The following is an 18,178-nucleotide window of genomic DNA, read 5'->3' as shown; positions in this document are numbered from 1 at the left end:
ATCCGCCGACCTTGGCCTCCCAGAGTGCTAGGATTACAGGCGTGAGCCACCGCGGCCGGCCTATGAATCATTCTTTTATCCAGAGTATCTATGCTACCTGTGCTACCTTCCTACTAGTCACTTAATAGCCATCCAGATTATCAGATTGTGGCTATATTGCAGTGCTTGTGTTCAAGTAATCCTTATTTTACCTAATAATGGCCCCAAAGCACAACAGTAGTTTGCTAGCAATTTGGATATGTCAAAGAAAAGCCATAACGTGCTTCCTTTAAAGTTAAAATGTGAAAGTTCTCTTGACTTAATAAGGAAAGGAAAAAAAAATCATACACTGAGGTTGTTAAATTCTACAGAAAGGACAAATCTTATATCCATGAAATTGTGAAGAAGGAAAAAGAAATTCATGCTAGTTTTGCTGTCGTACTTCAAACTGCAAAAGTATATACAGGGCTCAGTACTATCTGCAGTTTCAGGCATCCCCTGGGGGTCTGTCCTCCACCGACAAAGTGGGTACTATTGTATAGTAATACTGATACCTGGCTATGAGGGAGACTGGGAAATGTAGCTCTCATTTTGCAGGGCCAAATTGGGATACAACAAGTAGCTTTTGCTACAGAGCTGCTCTCACCAATTAAAGTTGTTATGTGATTTCACTGTAGTTCATGACACAATATATATGGGAAAGTAGGGTCTTTGGTGTTCTACATATAAGGCATTTCTATCATTCATTGACCTTAGAAATCTAATAGAACATACAATGTCCAATTCATAATTATTTTCTTTTGTACCTCTTAGAAACTGCAAAAAAGGAAGTTCTGAAGGACAAATCCTGTGAACCCAAGTCCCCCCAAATAGAAGGAAAGTCATGGTCAGGTAACTCCTCATTTAATCCTCCTTTCATTTATACCCCTAGAACAAGAACATTGTGAAAGTGAAGTTAAATTGGCTATGTTGTGGAATATGTTTTTTACAGGTGAATTTTTTACTTGTAACTTGAAAATGAATGCCGAATTTGAAGATGAGAAACAGGCAAACATAATCTATGGTAACTCCAGGTTCAAAGGTACATGTTAACAATGAAATCAGGAAGCATAGATGGCAATCCAACAGATGGATTTAATATACTGGGGTACTCTGTGATAAAGACTGGATTTAAATAAGAACAATGGGAGAGTGATCCTTGCATTCTTTCTTCCCTGAGAAGATGGATCTAAATAGATACAAAATGGATGTTTTGGGGGTGTTATACTATTGTTGGTCGCATGTGCTATTGATAAGTGCTCTTCTGCCTTAAAACTTATGGTATTAGTATACATTTTTTATACCATTACATGGCCCTACAACTATGTGAAGCCATGATTCAAGCATACAAAGGGAATCAGATATTAAATAGAAATCATTTCAGCTCTTCCTCTCTCTGGTAGGTCTGCATCCAAACATGTGAGACAGGTGACAATCTCTCTTGTTTTTGAAGACTTGCCAAGAAAGATGTACTCAGCAGAGCAAAGAGTAGTTTTCTAGCTTTCAGATAAACCATGTATTTAACAGTGATTATTCCAAAAAGTACTTATATTTTACTAAAATGCCATTACATCATTTTGCCTTTCACATCAACAAGTAGTAGAACGAATTAGATCAAGATTATTCTCTTCTTATCTGCAATTTTTTTCCCCTCATTTAAGCCTTGGTCAAATAACAAACCTATCCTCAAAATATTCTGGTGAAATAAATGGCTTTGGTCAAGCTCTGGTGGCCTGCTAGTTCATGTTCTTCTTCCTAGTCTTCTTTATTTCAATTTTGCTTTACCATTGTATATAAAAATTGTATGGGTAAATTTTGTTTTTAATTTTAGAGACAAAGTCTCACTCTTCTACCCAGGCTGGAGTGTAGTGACATGATCATAGCTCACTGCAGCCCTCTAACTCCTGGGCTCAAGTGATCCTCCTGCCTCAGCCTCCCAAGTAGCTGGGACTATAGGTGTGTGCCACCATGCCTGGCTAATTAAAAAAAATTTTTTTTGTAGAGACAGGGTGGTCTTGAACTCCCGGTTTCAAGTGATCCTCCCAGCTCAGCCTCCCAAAGTGCTGGGATTATAGGTGTGAGCCACCGAACCTGGCCAGTAATCATTTTTAGGGCATATCAAGTCTCATATAGAAGGCATCAGGACATGAATGATTGAATCAATGAATAAATCAAACATAAGTCACTTTGCTGACATTTTATTAAATATACTTCTGTTTGTAACATTGAGCTTCAAGATAAATATATTAGTCAAGAGTCTTGCAAGGAGGGGTTGTAGTGGTGATATTTACTAATTTATTTAACTGGAAAGTCCAGAGTACAGCTTGCTTCAGGCACAACTGGATCCAAGTGCTCAACAATAGCAGCAAGACAATATCTCTCTGCCTCTCAGTCTTGTTCTTCTCTGTGTCACTTTCAATTTGAGGCAGTTTTCTCCATATTGTGGCAAAAATGGCCACGAGAGCATCTCTAAACTTATACCCTACTATTTTAGCAATTAGAGTACAAAAAAGAATGATTCTTCTCTAACAGGTCTTCCAAGAGTTCTGGGGCTAATTCTCACTGGCCTATATAGTGGGTTACATTGCTGTTATATGTAAACTGTTAGCCAGACGACCATCCATGGAGCAAGTGTGGGGAGGCTCAGTACCACCTGATTCATCTGAACTGACAGTGGAGGAGAAATAGTTTCCCAAAGATAAAAGGAGGATGCTGTCTTCATGAAGGCAGTGTGGATTCCTGACAGGCAAAAATAGCAGATGTCTATTATAATAGGTACTCATATATTTTCCCTAAGTTTTGAAAGAATTGTTCACTTTATTGCTTCTTGTATGTTTCCTGCTTGACAGACCTACACTCAATTATCAGAAATATTCAATCTTACAAGCAAATAAAAGGTAGGAGTGCCTTCAGTAGAGTTTCCCTCAATATGCTCCAGTTTGTGCAACTCCTGGAGACATTTGTTGGTGAAGATGCACCCTTGAGTGTCAGCGAGGACCTCACCTCTTTTTTTAAGAATGGCTATGTTGAAACAAAAGAAGAGAAACTGAATGCCTTAGAACAGGTGGGTAATATTTTTTATAAATGAAACAAGTGAGGTCACTATTGTAAGTAAATCTCTCAGCCTCAGTTGCTCCTGATGTGGCTCTTCTTAAAAAATTTACAATCAAACGTATCGCTTTATTTCAACAAGCATAGCCACTAAATATTTTATTTTACTGTCAAATGTTCAAAGATCACACTCCAGGGAACTCATTCCCCTAATAACATGATTGCTCCTGGCAGAAGATGGTTTCTTGTACAGCTTTTTTTCCCCTCCTCTGAAGCTTAAGGAGCAGATTTTGAGGAGCAGATATGAATCTGTGCAAATACATGTGTGTACACTACCTGTCTGCTATGTGAGTGCATTTGCAAGTACACGTACCTGGGGTATGATTGTGGCCTGAGTATATATTTTTATGCATGGGCATCCAAGTAGTACGTATTTCTTAAGAACTTACTACTTACTTGGGTGATAGATAAATATATATACATTAGCTTATTTAAACAATTTATTCTCTCTTATATGAAATATGCAAATTAGTTTCACTAAGCCTATTCAGTAATCTCATCAGCCTTATGAGTCTTCTCAACCTAATTCTAGACAATTCCCTTTTGCCTCTTCAATTGCAGTTCCTCCCACTTACCCAAAAGGTATATATTCACTTTATTTTTGTAATTAATTCAATTACTATCTAATTAATAAAATCAGTCAAGTGAAAACTCTAAAAGGTGAATAAAATCAGTGTCAAGTTAAGTCAATGTTAAATATGAAAAAGAATTTTTTTAACACAGGCAATTTCATTATTTGAACACTGCCATTCATTCCCTTTCACTACAAAACACATCCCACCAAGAAGCCAGGCAGAGCATCCAATGTGTTTATCACATTCCTGAAGACTCAAGGAGGAAGTGGAAAAGAACCATTGAAGATTCTAGGTGACTGGGCACTGTGACTCACGCCTATAATCCCAGCACTTTGGATCGCCAGGGCAGGAGGGTCACTGGAAGCCAGGAGTTTGAGACCAGCCTGGGCAACATAGACCTCATCTCTACAAAACATTTTTAAAAAATTAGCTGGGTGTAGTGGTGCATGCCTGTAGTTCCAGGTGCTGGGGAGACTGAGGTGGACCGTTTGAGCCCGGTAGTTCCAGACTGCAGTGAGCTATGATCGTTGATCGTGCCACTACACTCCAGCCTGGGTGACAAATTAAGACCGCCCCAGACACTAAAAAAAAAAAAAAAAAGATAACAGATCTTAAGAATCTTTATAAGTTAATGTGTTTTAGTCCAATGCAGAGAATGCCTGTTTTTCTGGTCTAGAGGTGAAATGGCATTTAAAGGATGAAAAATTATCACTGCATTTTCCACTAAAATCACACTTAGCCCCAAAGTAAAGCTGTTATTATAAAAGGTGCCGCAGTTTTGGTGGGGAATAAACACAGAATGCCAGCTAGCACAATGAATATGTGTCTTCTGTGCTTTGTTATCCTGTGTGTATCCTAGATTAGACAAAATGCTTTCCGAGCCCTACGAGGGATTCTCCTGGAAGCCCTCTTTCAGAAGTGGGACAATGATAGCTCAGGTTTCCTGGATCTGAATGAAGTTGATGAACTCTTGTATATATACAAGGATGGAATGGAAAAGGAATCTATGAAGAAAGGTAAAACATAAGAATGTTCTTATTTAAATTGTGGTAACTACTTGGCTTCAAGTTTCCCAGTACTATGTATGATGTTCGTATGGTTAAAATATTGGTTGTTCTAAAACCACAAGATACCACTTCACACCTACAAGTATGGCTATAATTTTAAAAATGGAAAAGTAATAACAAGTGTTGGCAAGGATGTGGAAATATTGGAATCCTTGTGCATTTGTCAACACAATCAGGAATGGAATATGTAGCAGAGGGCTTTGTCCAAGACCTTAATTCTACACAGAGTCCTTGTGTGTACCTGGTTACCCTCACTCTTAAGGTGAAAGACTCTGAACCATTCCACAGTTCTGCCTGTTTTCTCTTCTTCTTTCATCTATCTGCCTTCTTAAGGTCTGATTCACGCCTCAAATCTGACTGACTTGCAAGTTTCTTTTCAAGTTACTAACTTCTTATTCTCCTTAATGACTTTTTCTCCCTCTGTATTATGTTTTTCTCTTCTGACCAATACTTCCCAATCAAAAGCTACTAAAATTCTCATTCCAGTACAATAAATTCCTTTCTTCATTTTATTAGATTTTAGTTTAAATTATCTTGCTCTTGAGTTTAAGGATTTATCTGATGACTTTGGCATACTAGATTTTCAATTTTTCTTTTTTTTCTTTTTTTTTTTTCATACCACACCACATGAACAGGATAGATTTTCAATTTTTAAAGTGTATAGTGCATGAGGGAAAGAATCATCAAGGTTAGTTAAGTTCTTCATCCCTTTAAAAAATCATTGTATTTGTTGATCTTCAAATGTACCTAAGTTTATCAATTGTTATGTTCTCTTCAGTAACCACGTCTTCTGCAAACTTTACATTATACTATACCATTTGTCTTAGACTGTATCCAAAGAGAATTTATTTAATGAAGTTTCAAAAGGTATAATGAGGCCTGGCGCAGTGGCTCACACCTGTAATCCTAGTACTTTGGGAGGTCACGGTGGGAGGATCACTGGAGGTCAGGAGTTCAAGACCAGCTTGAGCAAGAGCAAGACCCCTGTCTCTACTAAAATGAAAAAAATTAGCTGGGCATGGTGCCAAAATGCCTGTGGTCCCAGCTGCTGAGACGGCTGAGACAGGAGGATTGCTTAAGCCCCGGAGTTTGAAGTTGCATTGAGCTATGATGATGCCGCTGCACTCTAGCTGGGGTAACAGAGCCAGACTCTGTCTCAAAAAAGAAAAAAGCACAATGAGGTGGTTTCCACTTATAAGATGGGCAAATTTCATAACATATAACCATGTTCTACAGAGAACACTAGACAATGGTCAGGATCGCTGGGTTCCAATACTGGATCATCACTAAATGGTCACGTGACATTTGGCAAGATCCTTAACCTCCATAGACCCAGGTCTCCTTGTTCGTAAAATGAAGGAGTTAGATCATTACACATTGTATACACATATCAAAATATCACACCATACCCCATAAATATGTACAATTATTATATGTCAATTAAAAATAATAATAGCTGACCATGCTAGACACACCAGTCCCAGCTATGCAGGAGGCTGAGATGGGAAGATTGCTTGAGCCCAGGAGTTCTGGGATGTAGTGTGCTATGCCACTGATCAGGTGTCCATACTAAGTTCAGCATCAATATGGTGACTTCCAGGCAGCAGGGGACTACCAAGTTGCCTAAGGAGGGGTAACCCAGCCCAGTTGGAAAAGAGCAGATCGAAACACCTGTGCTGATTAGTAGAGGGATCTCACCTGTGAATAGCCACTGCACTCCAGCCTGGGCACATAGACTTCATCTCTTAAAAAGAAAAATTAAAAAATAAAAATAAAATCAAAATGAAAAATAATAAAAGCAAAAAATGCAGCTAGAAAAAAATAAACATTTATTTTAAAACAAAACATCAACAAAAAAAAACCCCACATATTTTGGTGATGAGTTTTGTCACAAAATTCCAGAAATCTTGAACATTAACGTATTTATTTAAAAGTCTCATTGAGAAGCACACAAAGTATTCTTTAAAGAAACTGAAAACTGGACTAGTAGCTAGCGTAGAACTACTTGTTGCTATTTCTTTCCTCTGGAACTCTGGAGATAAGGAATCACTAAGAAACTCCTCAGTCTTTCCTTGATTTCCATGACCTTGACATTTTTAGAGATCATAGAGGGGTTGTTTGTAGCATATCCTTTATTTAGGTTTGTTTCCTCATGTTTCCCCATGATTACGTTCACGTTATCAATCTTTGGCAGGAATATATGACAAGAGCAATGCTGTGTTCTTCTCATTGAATCCTATCAGAAGTCCCATGATAATAACTTTGACCAGTTGATTAAGAAGATATGTCAGGCCTCTCCACTTTAAAGTTACTCTTTTTCCCTTTGTAATTAATAAGTATTTCTTGGGTGTGCTTTGAAACCATATCAATAATTCTTCCCTTTTTTGTCAAACTTTTCATTTATTCATTTATAGCAGTATGTATTCATGGTTTCCTATTTTACTCAGTGGGTTATAATTCAATGCTATCATTATTTGTTTTGATGCTCATATTGTCACAGATTTAGACAAGGGAGTCCTTTCAGTCTGACCCCTGTGTCCTCTCATCCCCACTCCCAACATTATATTTTGAGAAACTTCAAACGTACAGCAAAGCGGTATGAATGAATTTTGCAGCGAGCACCTATATACTCACCACCTAGATTCTACCATTAACAATTTACTATACTTTTTTGGATTATCCATCTAGTCATCTCTCCATCCCTTTATCCTTCCATCTACCTCTCTTATTTTTGGTGCATTTTAAAGTAAATTATAGACATTAATATACTTCTCCCTAAATACTTCAGCATGCATATCATTAATTAGAGTTTAGTATTTGTTAACAGGTTTTTTCCTTTTTTGAGATAAAATTTCCATAAAATGAGATAACAAATTTTAAGTGTACTTTTGCTGAGTTTTGGCAAATGCATGATCTGTGTACCCCATAGCCCTATCAAGATATATTAATAGAACAAAAATTCCCTTATGCCTCTTTCCCATTCAATCCCCACCACCCAGTCCCCAAGGCAACCACTCCTCTGGTTGTTTTCCACCATAGATTAGTTTTATCTCTTCTAGAACTTCATAAAAATACAATAATATAGTATGTACTTTTTTGTGTAAGGCTTCTTTCATTTAGCATAATTTTTATTCAGATTCTTACATGTTGTTGTATGTATCAGCAACTTGCTTCTTTTCACTACTGAGTAGTGTTCCATTGTATGAATATACCATAGTTTATCTATTCTCCAATTGATGGACACTTGGGATGTTTCTGGTTCTTAGCTATTATGCATAAAGCTATCTGAACAATCTTATACAAAACTTTTTGTGGATATATGTTTTCATTTCTTATTAGTAAATACTTAGGAGTGGAATTTCTGGGCCACAGGGTAGGTATATGTTTAGCTTTGTAAGAAACTGCCAGTTTCCTGCATCCCTTTAACCAGACATCCTAAGATGTATCCATCATTCTTTGAGCACTTCCTTGCTTTCTGGCACAAGATCTTCTGGGTTCATTTTATACTTTCCCTACTTTCACCCTGTAATCATCCATTTCCTCAACAAAATCTGGTTTCTTTTAGTGGAGAATGATAGTTATAAGCCAACATCTGGGTTCTATACGTCCTCATTGCTCGCAGGTCTCTACTCCCAGGTTTCTCAGTGGACAGATGTAGGGAATGTGTTTGTGTGTGTGTGTGTGTGTGTGTGTGTGTGTACATGTGTATGCCTGTGTGTACACATTTACATCTGTATACATCTTTCTGTCTAATAATATTAAAAAACATGAGTTCACACTGATACCTCCAAGTCCAATCTAATGCAACAGGATTCATTCTTGTTTGCTCCCTTTCCATTTTGAAGCTGCCTTCTCTCTGGCTTGTAGTATCCTAAATATATTTATTTATTTGGTCACTCCCCCAATCAATGCATTAGTTCTATATGGAACCAATCTCTTCTTGCTTAATGCTGTCCTTTCTCTCACATTGATTTCCTTCTTCCAACACGCAATGCTAATCTGTCCCTCCCACATGGTTGCCTTCCTCACTGTGCCTCACTGTTGCCTTCCTCACTCTGACATCTCACACCAGATCACCCCTCCAAGTGGATGCCTTTTACATACTCCTTAGGCTCTGACACCACATGCCAAGGTAACTTTTCACATAGATGCCCTCCTCAATCCACTCAGGCTCTGACTCTCTGTGCTGAGCTGACCCCCCATCTGGAATTCCTCCTCACTTTGCCTGGGCTCTGTTTCCCCATGCTGGACAGCCCCTCCACACAGACACCCTTCTCACCCTGTTTAGGCTCTGACTTCTCAGACCAGGCTGTCCCTCCAGTTGGATGCCCTCACCTTGCTTAGGATTAAATACCCAATATGGATGCCCTCTTCATAGTACTTGTGTTCTGACACCCCAATCTAAATCACTTCTCTGTAGAGTCACCTTCTTTATCCACATGGGCTGAAGGTTGCCCTTCCACATGGATACCCTCCTCACCCTGCTCAGGCTTGGACAACCCATGCCAAGCCATCCCTGTACAGATGCCCTCCTTAACCCATTTAGACTCTGATATCCTGCTCTGTGCCACCTTGGCTTCCATTGACCACAAGTAGTTGCTTACCTTGCTCTGCGCCACCTAGTGGCATTAGGACAAAATTGTTCAAGAGGGCAATGGAATGAAAAGAAAAAAAGAAGAAAAATAGAAGAACCCACAGGTTTTAATCCAATTGAGGACTATATAAACTAGGACTTTTTTGGCTCAAGTAATAGAAAACCCAGCCCAACATGGTTAAGCGAAAAAGGAATTTATTGGATCATATACTGAGAAAGTCCAGTGTTAGTTCAGGACACAACTAGATTTGGGAATTCAAATAATGACATTAGGACAGATGTCTGGTTCTTTCTCTTGCTCTTGCTTTCAGTCTGGCCCTGCTCTCTTGTATGTTTTAGCTCCATTGTCATACAACTTCTCCCCTTGTGTGACCATGTCCAGTTTCACATCCTCACAGGTTCATTCAGGTTCAGTGGGAATAAAAAGGAAAATGTCCTCTTCCTAATCATTCAAGCGGAAAGTCTGGCATGAGTCAGTGCTAAACCAACCACTCTGGCTAGAGGAATAGAATGTCCTGACTGGCTTAAGCCTGAGACGCATGCTCCACCTCTAGAACCACAAATGGAACTCCACTCAAACACATGAACTGACATGGGAGTGGAGTGATTTCCCCAAAGCAAAATTGGAGCTACAAGTACCAAGAGAAATATGACTGGATGCTAAAGAGCAAAGATCAATAAATGTTCAACTACAGAAATGCGAAGCTTACACATGATGACTATAGTACAAGGGAGTATTAATATTTGTTCATTGTCAAATAAATGGTGTAGAATGTATGCCATTGTCTTTCAGGAGAAGGGGAAATCACGGTGGAAGCCTCCTTGAGGAAGCAGGGAGTTTGAACCATACTTTAAAGGGGAAGGGTGCATACCCTATGACTTATTGATTTACAGCAAATGTCAAAGAAACTTGCACATATGCACCAGGAGGCATGTACAAAATGCCTGTATCACTGTTCATAATAGCAAAATATTGAAAACAACCTAAATACCATTGCTAGGGGAATAAATATATCAGTAATGGTATACTCACATAATAACACACAGTGGTAAAAACGAATAAATCACAGCTACAGAAACAACATGGATGGATATGGAAGCATAATATTGAATAAAAAAGCAAGTTCCAGAAAACTACATTTATGAACAGGCAAAACTAAAGCACATGTTGTTTAAAGTCAACAATGTGTGTGTATGTGTGTGTGTGTGTGCATTATATTGTTGTATAACTCTAACAATAGTGGGAAAAGAAAAAGCAAGGGAAAGATAAGGCCAAATTTCAGGATATTGGTAGGGGTGTGGGGAAGCAGAGGATGGAATAGGGTAGATCATAGAAGAAGATGTAAGTCACTGGTAATGTTCAGGCTTGGTAGTATTTAATAGATTCATTATTATATAATTAAAAAAATAAAAAGAAGTGTGAATGCAGAAGTGTACAAGGCATAATCAGGAACCGTGAGTAGAATGGACACAGTGGAGCAAATAACTCCTATATGGTATTTTTTTTTTTTTTTTGAGACAGAGTCTCTGTCTGTTGCCCGGGCTAGAGTGAGTGCCGTGGCGTTAGCCTAGCTCACCTCAAACTCCTGGGCTTAAGCAATCCTACTGCCTCAGCCTCCTGAGTAGCTGGGACTACAGGCATGCACCACCATGCCCGGCTAATTTTTTCTATATACATTTTTAGTTTTCCAGATAATTTCTTTCTATTTTTAGTAGAGACAGGGGTCTCGCTCTTGCTCAGGCTGGTCTCGAACTCCTCACCTCGAGCGATCCACCCGCCTCGGCCTCCTGGAGTGCTAGGATTACAGGCGTGAGCCACTGCGCCCGGCCTTCCTATATGGTATTAAGGGCAAATATGATTGGAAATATACTGCATTCAAATATGGTAAGACTTTAAATCAGAGAATTGTATAATGCAAGTCATGTTTTAATTTTACAAACATAATTGAGCGTTTACTATTGGTAAGTCAACTATAAAGTGATAAAAGCTGGCTTGGGGTTATGAAAGTAGGAACAAAGAGGAGTGGCCACAAAGAGTGACCATGTTGCCAAAGAGTAACATGTTAGGATTAAGCAGTTTATTGGATATGGAAGGCAAAAGGTAGGGAGTAGTCAAAGTAGACCCTGAGGTTTCACCAGGCTGAGTGGTAGAATTAAAACAAAACAAAACAAAAACAAAGAAGATGACACAGGAGTCATATTGAGTACAGCATAGGAAGCCACCGTAAAATATTCTACTGGGTTCAGAGATACCTTTGACATACCTGGTTTTCCAAGAGAGCAGTTGTCAAGGGCTTCATTTCGCTGTAAGAGGAAAATAATAATTTCCCCCACTGATAAATGAACTTTTAGTTAGTTCTTCATTTTGTGTTTATCTTTTAGCCAAACTACACATCCAATTTTCCAAGGCACACTCTGGTCACGAAGTGAGGTTGTCTTCGAAACAATTTCAGAAATACATAGAATTGGTTGTATCTGAACTCAGGGGCAATGAAGATGAAGTTCTGGAAAGCGTTGTGGAGTTTCTGATGAATAGTCTACAGAGGAGCCATCTTGATAATCTGAGAAATAGTGCCAGACGGAAATGGCTACACCAGATCCAATGTGCAGCACAGACAAGTGGGGTGTCCCTCGAGCCAGTGTATGCAGAGACCTTTAGGGCCCTCACCCAGGTATGTTTTCTAAAGTGATGTATAAGAGGAAACATTTCCTCAAAGTAGGTGATGTTCAATGGTTGCAAAAGAGGAGCATACTGAATTGTCTTGAAAAATCACCGGGTGCTACTGTAGATGTCTTATTCATTCCAGTACTTTACAAATGCCGCAACGCCTAGGAGATATGCAACTGGAATGGTTGCTGGTTGGTAAGATCAAAGCAGAGAGGAAAGGTAGAAAAGACAGATGTAGAAAAGATGTCTTGGAATTTCTACTTTCATTTGTGCTAAGAGTCAAATAAACCCAGAATAAACAATAGACTGATAATGAAAAATACCAATAAGGAGACATGCAAGCAGTTCAAGCTACATTCCCATATGTGATATTTGGGATTCATTTTAAAAAGGAACTATTTAAATTATAAATATAAAGTAGACTCCAACATCACACAATATTTCATAGCACTGCCTAGAAGCAACCTGACACTATTACAGAACCCTGTCAATTAGAACACACGGCCCTGAGGGACGACTACCCACAGCCTTTCCACCTCTTCAGAGACTCCCAGATGCCTGCTCCTCCACACAGAAACAGCACAGCGGCCTTCTACATATATCACTGATTCCATTGATGCAGGCAACCTGCACCAGTCATCTCAGCTAAATAGCAACACTTGCTCATTGGAATCATCTCCTCCTGAATGGCTGAATTTTCTAATGTAATTGGAAATGGTACACCAGGACCAGGAGACCAGTCGAGAAAAAGAAGCATTACTCAAACTTGCTTCAGACATCTGTGGTACCCTAAGAGAACTCTCACTACACATTTGTAAATTACTCCATAGATCTTGTATGTGGCAAGGAGAAATAGGGAAGAAGAAAAAGGCATGAAAAGTAAACCCAAATATATAGAAAGAGGAGACAAATATCAAGGAAAGTGTCTTTCATGTCCCCAATATATGGATATGTTCAATATATGTGTTAACATATAATATTGTTAATAATATGATATTTTAGGTACAGAAAATTTTCAGTTATTTTAATTAGAAATGGTAGTCTTACTAAGTCTGCAGTCTTGAGCCTCAGGAAATTCTTTCCTGAAATGACATAGATAAAATATCCAAAGTGCGTTAAATATTCCCTGAGAGTGTTTTTTTTTTTCATATTCACATCACAGAATAGGAGTGAAATGAAGGCATCTTCTTGCTCCAGTTCCTTAAAATCAATACTTTTAACTGAAGCCCAAACAATTTGACTATAGTTCAAAGTGATCGAAGTTTTAAACCTCTAAATTTGAGTAGACTTGAGAGGTTTTTTGTTTTTGTTTGTCCAGTAAACCAGTCTAGTTGGCGTATCAGAAATCATTCTACTCACTGAATCTCAGGTTTGGGGGACAGCTGTGGTGTCAGCCTTTTTCCCCACTGCCTGTAAATGGTAATATCTGCATTACCTATTCAGGAAAATGAAATGATTTGGGCCAGATACACAAATTGGCTAATGAAGGGAGACATGTTAGGGGAGTTCTTTGGCTGTTGGCAAATACATGGTCAGAAACATTTTGCCCTAGGATGCCAAAACCCATGGAAATAAGAAGATCAGTGCTCATATTTCCCTCTTAGAAGAAAACCAACTACTGCCTTCTAGAGGAAATTCTCTATTGAGGAATGTGGCTTGTACCTTAGATGATGCTCCATTTGTACTGAACAGAGTGCTCTACAGGGACATGAAGGGAATCAGGTAAGAACTTCTTGAAAAGGTTGGTTTCACTTTTCTGAAAAAAATAATTCCCTTTCTGAAGTAAACTAGCATGAAAATCCTGGTTAGCTGTGAAGGGAGAAATGCCTTAAGTCACCAGTGCTTCTAGAGTAGAGGCTGATGGGCTTCCAGTCCTGGGTGATTTCACATGATCATTTCTAGAGCTCAGTCTTTGGCAATGATTTGTCATGTAGGAACTCTGCTTCACAATATCAGCTCAGCTACTTCTGCCTGCTCTATGAGCTATCTCTCCTGCATCCTGGTTGTGTATGTGTTCTCTGTTAAGATCTAAGCTTGTCTTTTAAATCTTTCTTTAAAGTCAGACCCTTCAAACTGATAATCTTATCTGAGTTGACTTCTCTGACATTTAATGCCAATGACTGTGAATGGAGAATCAATCTAGCTTTCTCCATTGTTTAATCTAAATCCACCCCTTGTGCCTTTCTCTCATCCCTGTATTCTTTTTCCTCAGCTTTACGGTAGTGGATGAAGGGGAACCAATTCACGTCCCCCAAGTTCAGCACCATGGGAACATCTTCTTCTGGAACCATTCCCGTCCTAAGGATGATTATAATGGGTCATTCCTGGCTCTTCCTCTTCAGGATGCGTACATTAGGATCTTTGGGGTCTTGGCTGTTGACACCCTTAGAGATCCCCATGAAATAAACATCTTCCTACCTCATGAGATCAGATTCTATCAGGTAAGTCATAGAAGTCTTCAATAGCAATGGTAGGATGGCCTCTCCTATACTTTTTAGAAAGTGAAATCTGAAACCGGATGAGAGTAAAGCTATGTATATAGACAATGTCATCATACTTGCTCCTGTTCCCTGCATGTATGTTTCAGTCTTTGGAGAGGTTCCCCATTACTTATGGAAGGACTCTCAGCCTCTCTGTGAAGATTGTTAATATGTGTCCCATAGCATTAATCATAGGCATAGAATTTTATGCTACAGAACAAAAATCCAACCATTAGACCACTGACTAAGACTCACAAAGTGGGAATGAACTTTTAGAAGGAGTATGTTTGTGTTTTATTAATAGTGGTACCTAGAAATTCTTTGTTCCTTCCACAGATGGCGCTAAAGATGATATGCATCCCCATAGCTCTTTTTTTTTTTTTTTTATATATATATATATTTTTTTATTTCAGCTCATCATGGGGGTACATAAGTTTAGGTTATATACATTTTCCATGTCCCACCCATCCCCCCGAGTCAGAGTCCCAAGCGCGTCCGTTCTCATTCTCCCGACAGTGCACCTGGCACTCATCATGTAGTCATACCTCCATCCCCTCCCCCCCCACCTCCCCGGGTCTGCCCATAGCTCTTGATTTAAGTGTTATAATTTTTGAAGATGAAGAATAAAGAAAAAAGCCTAGATGTTTCTTGAGATTTGTGTTTTCAAATTAGATCACAAAAAAGATAGACACTTTTAAGACTATGAGATAGCTAGACCATTTCTACAAGCATTTTGATTTAATTTTATGGATAAAAAGTGCAATGTGGGAAGATTGAAAGCCTTTATGGAGGCATTGGACTGCGGGTGTAACAACAAGTCAGGAACTTGCTACGCCCTTCTCATTTGTTCCCCTGTAAGCCTCAGGCTCTTTACCATTATTTTTCATTTTCTCTTCTCATTTATGGGTAGATAACAGAGGAAAGTGGTAGGATCTCTTTCTCTGGATTACTTTTTATTAATAATAATAAGATTCATTCTTGTTGGACATGAGAATGATGTGGGCTGGGTGTGGTGGCTCTCATGCCTGTAATCCTAGCACTCTGGGAGGCTGAGGTGGGAGAATTGTTTGAGCTCAGAAGTTCGAAACCAATCTGAGCAAGAGCAAGACCCCATCTCTATAAAAAAAATTAGAAAAAATTAGCTGGGGGTGGTGGCATGCACCTGTATTCCCAGCTACTTGGGAGACTGAGGCAGGAGGATCACTTGAGCCCAGGAGTTTAAGGTTGCAGTGAGCTATGATGACACCACTGCACTCTACCCAGGGCAATAGAGTGAGTCTCTATCTAAAAAAAAAAAAAAAAAAGTGAAGATATTAAGAAGTAAAATGGAGGAGGAATAAGGAGTTATCAGTAGGTGAACTATATATAATCTTATTAGAGAGTATGTCAGATTGAATTACAAATTGGCTCTCTAGCACTTGGAGCCTTGGAGATAAAAGGCTTCTGGGTTACCCTTAGATGCCTTGAGTCCTAATATAAAATGCATGTAATTTTGAAGAATTTGTGGTTCCTGGGGTTTCTTGACAAGCCCACAGATGGGTTCTAAGGATTTTTCCATCCCTTCTCTGTGGAACAGAGTCTGTTTATGCCTATAGGAGGACTGTGCAATCTAGCATGTTACAGGCCTTGAAACAAAACACGTCCTATACCATGAACTGATGACAGTAGCCAAGTATAGATGCAGACATTAACAATGGCATCAGATCAGGGGATCTACCCATCTGCACAAGGCTGGCATTAGTTCTTGGCTCTTAAACATTTTTTTCTCATTTCAAAGATTATCTTGTTCTTCTGATGCTATTCTCTGATAGCACAAATCACAAATTTCACTGGATAATTACAAAGCATAAAAATCTCTCTTTATACCTTTGATGTCTTGACCCTTTTTTCATAGTAGCATTTGGAACACTGCCTTTTGAAAACTGATGAGTAATTTGTAGGAAGTAGATTATCATTAATTAAAAAGATAATCCAATTAATATTACTAATTAGGTTGCTATTTTGAAAAGAAAAGACAGTTTGAAATTTCTGTTCCTACAGGGTGTTGCCAATGTCTTTAGCACGGCCTACCACTTCGTCCACAGCCGGGAGCACATTCTACATGTCGTGGTCACTGGCATCGGCTGGCTCTATAACATCACATCCAGCATCACCTCCATCACTACTTACTTTGTAGAGCCCAGCCCGGACCAGGTGGGCAAGGCTTAGCAGTGTTAGACTTCTCCAAAGTAACAGAGTTTCTAGATGTTATCATATTGCTAGGATTTTAAAACTATATTAATTAGCTATTAGGCTAACTGGGGTCATATTTTTCATGACCCCAACTCAAGACCCTTGGTTGTGAGGACAGGAATCCATCTCAAACTGCCTTAGGCAAAAGGGAGAATTGACTGACTCATGTGACCAAAATGAAGAAAGGGAGGAGTCAAGCTGGCTTCCCAGATGACCAGATCCAGGGATTCGATACTATCAGGGGTCTCTTGTGTTTTTTATCTCTCCACTTCTCACGTTTGCTTGTCTCTGCACTTTGGCTTTGTCCTTCCAGCTAAAGATGGGCTTTCTCCACAGGGCAGTTCAGATGCTTAGTGAAAGCATCCAGTAGAAAGTTCCAATTTGGAAAACCCAAGAGAGGAAACTGTTTTTGACTCATCCTGAGACATGTTCCCTTGGCCAGGGTGGGGAGTTTACAGCAACTGGCAATACCTACCAGAATCATACAGGTGACGTGGGAAGGGATGAAGGACTACTTTTTTCAAAGGATACAATTACATCATACCAATTTTTTTTAAAGGCCCCTATGTGATGAATTCTTGCTGAACATTTGCTTTGCTTCTTTATACTTAACTTTATTTTTTTTTTCTAGCATCTAAGTTCCTTATTTTTCTACTGTAATTTATTTTTATTTCAGCATATTATGGGGGTACAAATGTTAGGTTATGTATATTGCCTTTGCCCCATCCCAGTCAGAGCTTCAAGCGTGTCCATCCCTCAGACAGTGCACACTGCTCCCATTAGGTGTGAATATACCCATCCCCTCGTCCCCCCTCCTGCCTGCCCGACACCCAATGAATGATACAGCTATATGTGCACTTAAGTGTTGGTCAGTTAAGTCAGTTAATACCAATTTGATAGTGAGTACATGTGGTGCTTGTTTTTCCATTCTTGTGATACTTCACTTAGTAGCATGGGCCCCAGCTCTATTCAGGATAATACAAGAGGTGCTAGATCACCGTTGTTTTTTGTGGCTGAGTAGAACTCCATACACTTAACTTTAATGTTAGAATTTTCCATATGACGAGAATGGATGGAAAGGTATCTTTCTTTCAAAAAGGCTAAACAACTCCAGGAGGTGCCTGATCAGGGGTAGTGTCATCTTGATTGTCTCCCATCCCTTGGTTGGCCCCCAGCAGGTGCCTTTCTGCTTCCTTCCTGGCTTCTTCTTTTCCTTCCTTCCCACAAGGTCCCTACTTCTCTCCCTCAGTGGCTGGGCCAATCTGACTGGGCCCTAGTCAAAGAAGGCAAAAGCATGGAGCTCTCTGGTGGGGTAACCAGGCTGTGGAGGGAAAGAATGCCTTGTAATTGGCACTGCTCCTGAGGGTGGGGATGGGAGCCTCCAAGTGCCTTCAGAACTAGGTACGACGGCAATGGGGCCAAAGTGTGTGTGT

At 39.4% G+C, this 18,178-nt stretch overlaps 1 protein-coding gene across 1 annotated transcript in view; it reads left to right on the top strand.

Moving 5' to 3' along the window:
* The window catches only part of EFCAB5 (EF-hand calcium binding domain 5), a 121,639-nt gene that overhangs the window by 82,417 nt on the left and 21,044 nt on the right, over nt 1–18,178 (top strand). The window contains exons 11-18 of the mRNA XM_045526989.1: nt 793–870; nt 971–1,060; nt 2,868–3,082; nt 4,564–4,720; nt 11,748–12,037; nt 13,586–13,755; nt 14,246–14,474; nt 16,554–16,706. Of these exons, the coding sequence (XP_045382945.1) occupies nt 793–870; nt 971–1,060; nt 2,868–3,082; nt 4,564–4,720; nt 11,748–12,037; nt 13,586–13,755; nt 14,246–14,474; nt 16,554–16,706 (1,382 nt within the window). The remainder of the gene's footprint in view (nt 1–792; nt 871–970; nt 1,061–2,867; nt 3,083–4,563; nt 4,721–11,747; nt 12,038–13,585; nt 13,756–14,245; nt 14,475–16,553; nt 16,707–18,178) is intronic.

Source organism: Lemur catta, chromosome 15 (assembly GCF_020740605.2).
Source record: "Lemur catta isolate mLemCat1 chromosome 15, mLemCat1.pri, whole genome shotgun sequence".
Taxonomy (NCBI): domain Eukaryota; kingdom Metazoa; phylum Chordata; class Mammalia; order Primates; family Lemuridae; genus Lemur; species Lemur catta.
This window is presented reverse-complemented; position numbering and strand designations above follow the sequence as displayed.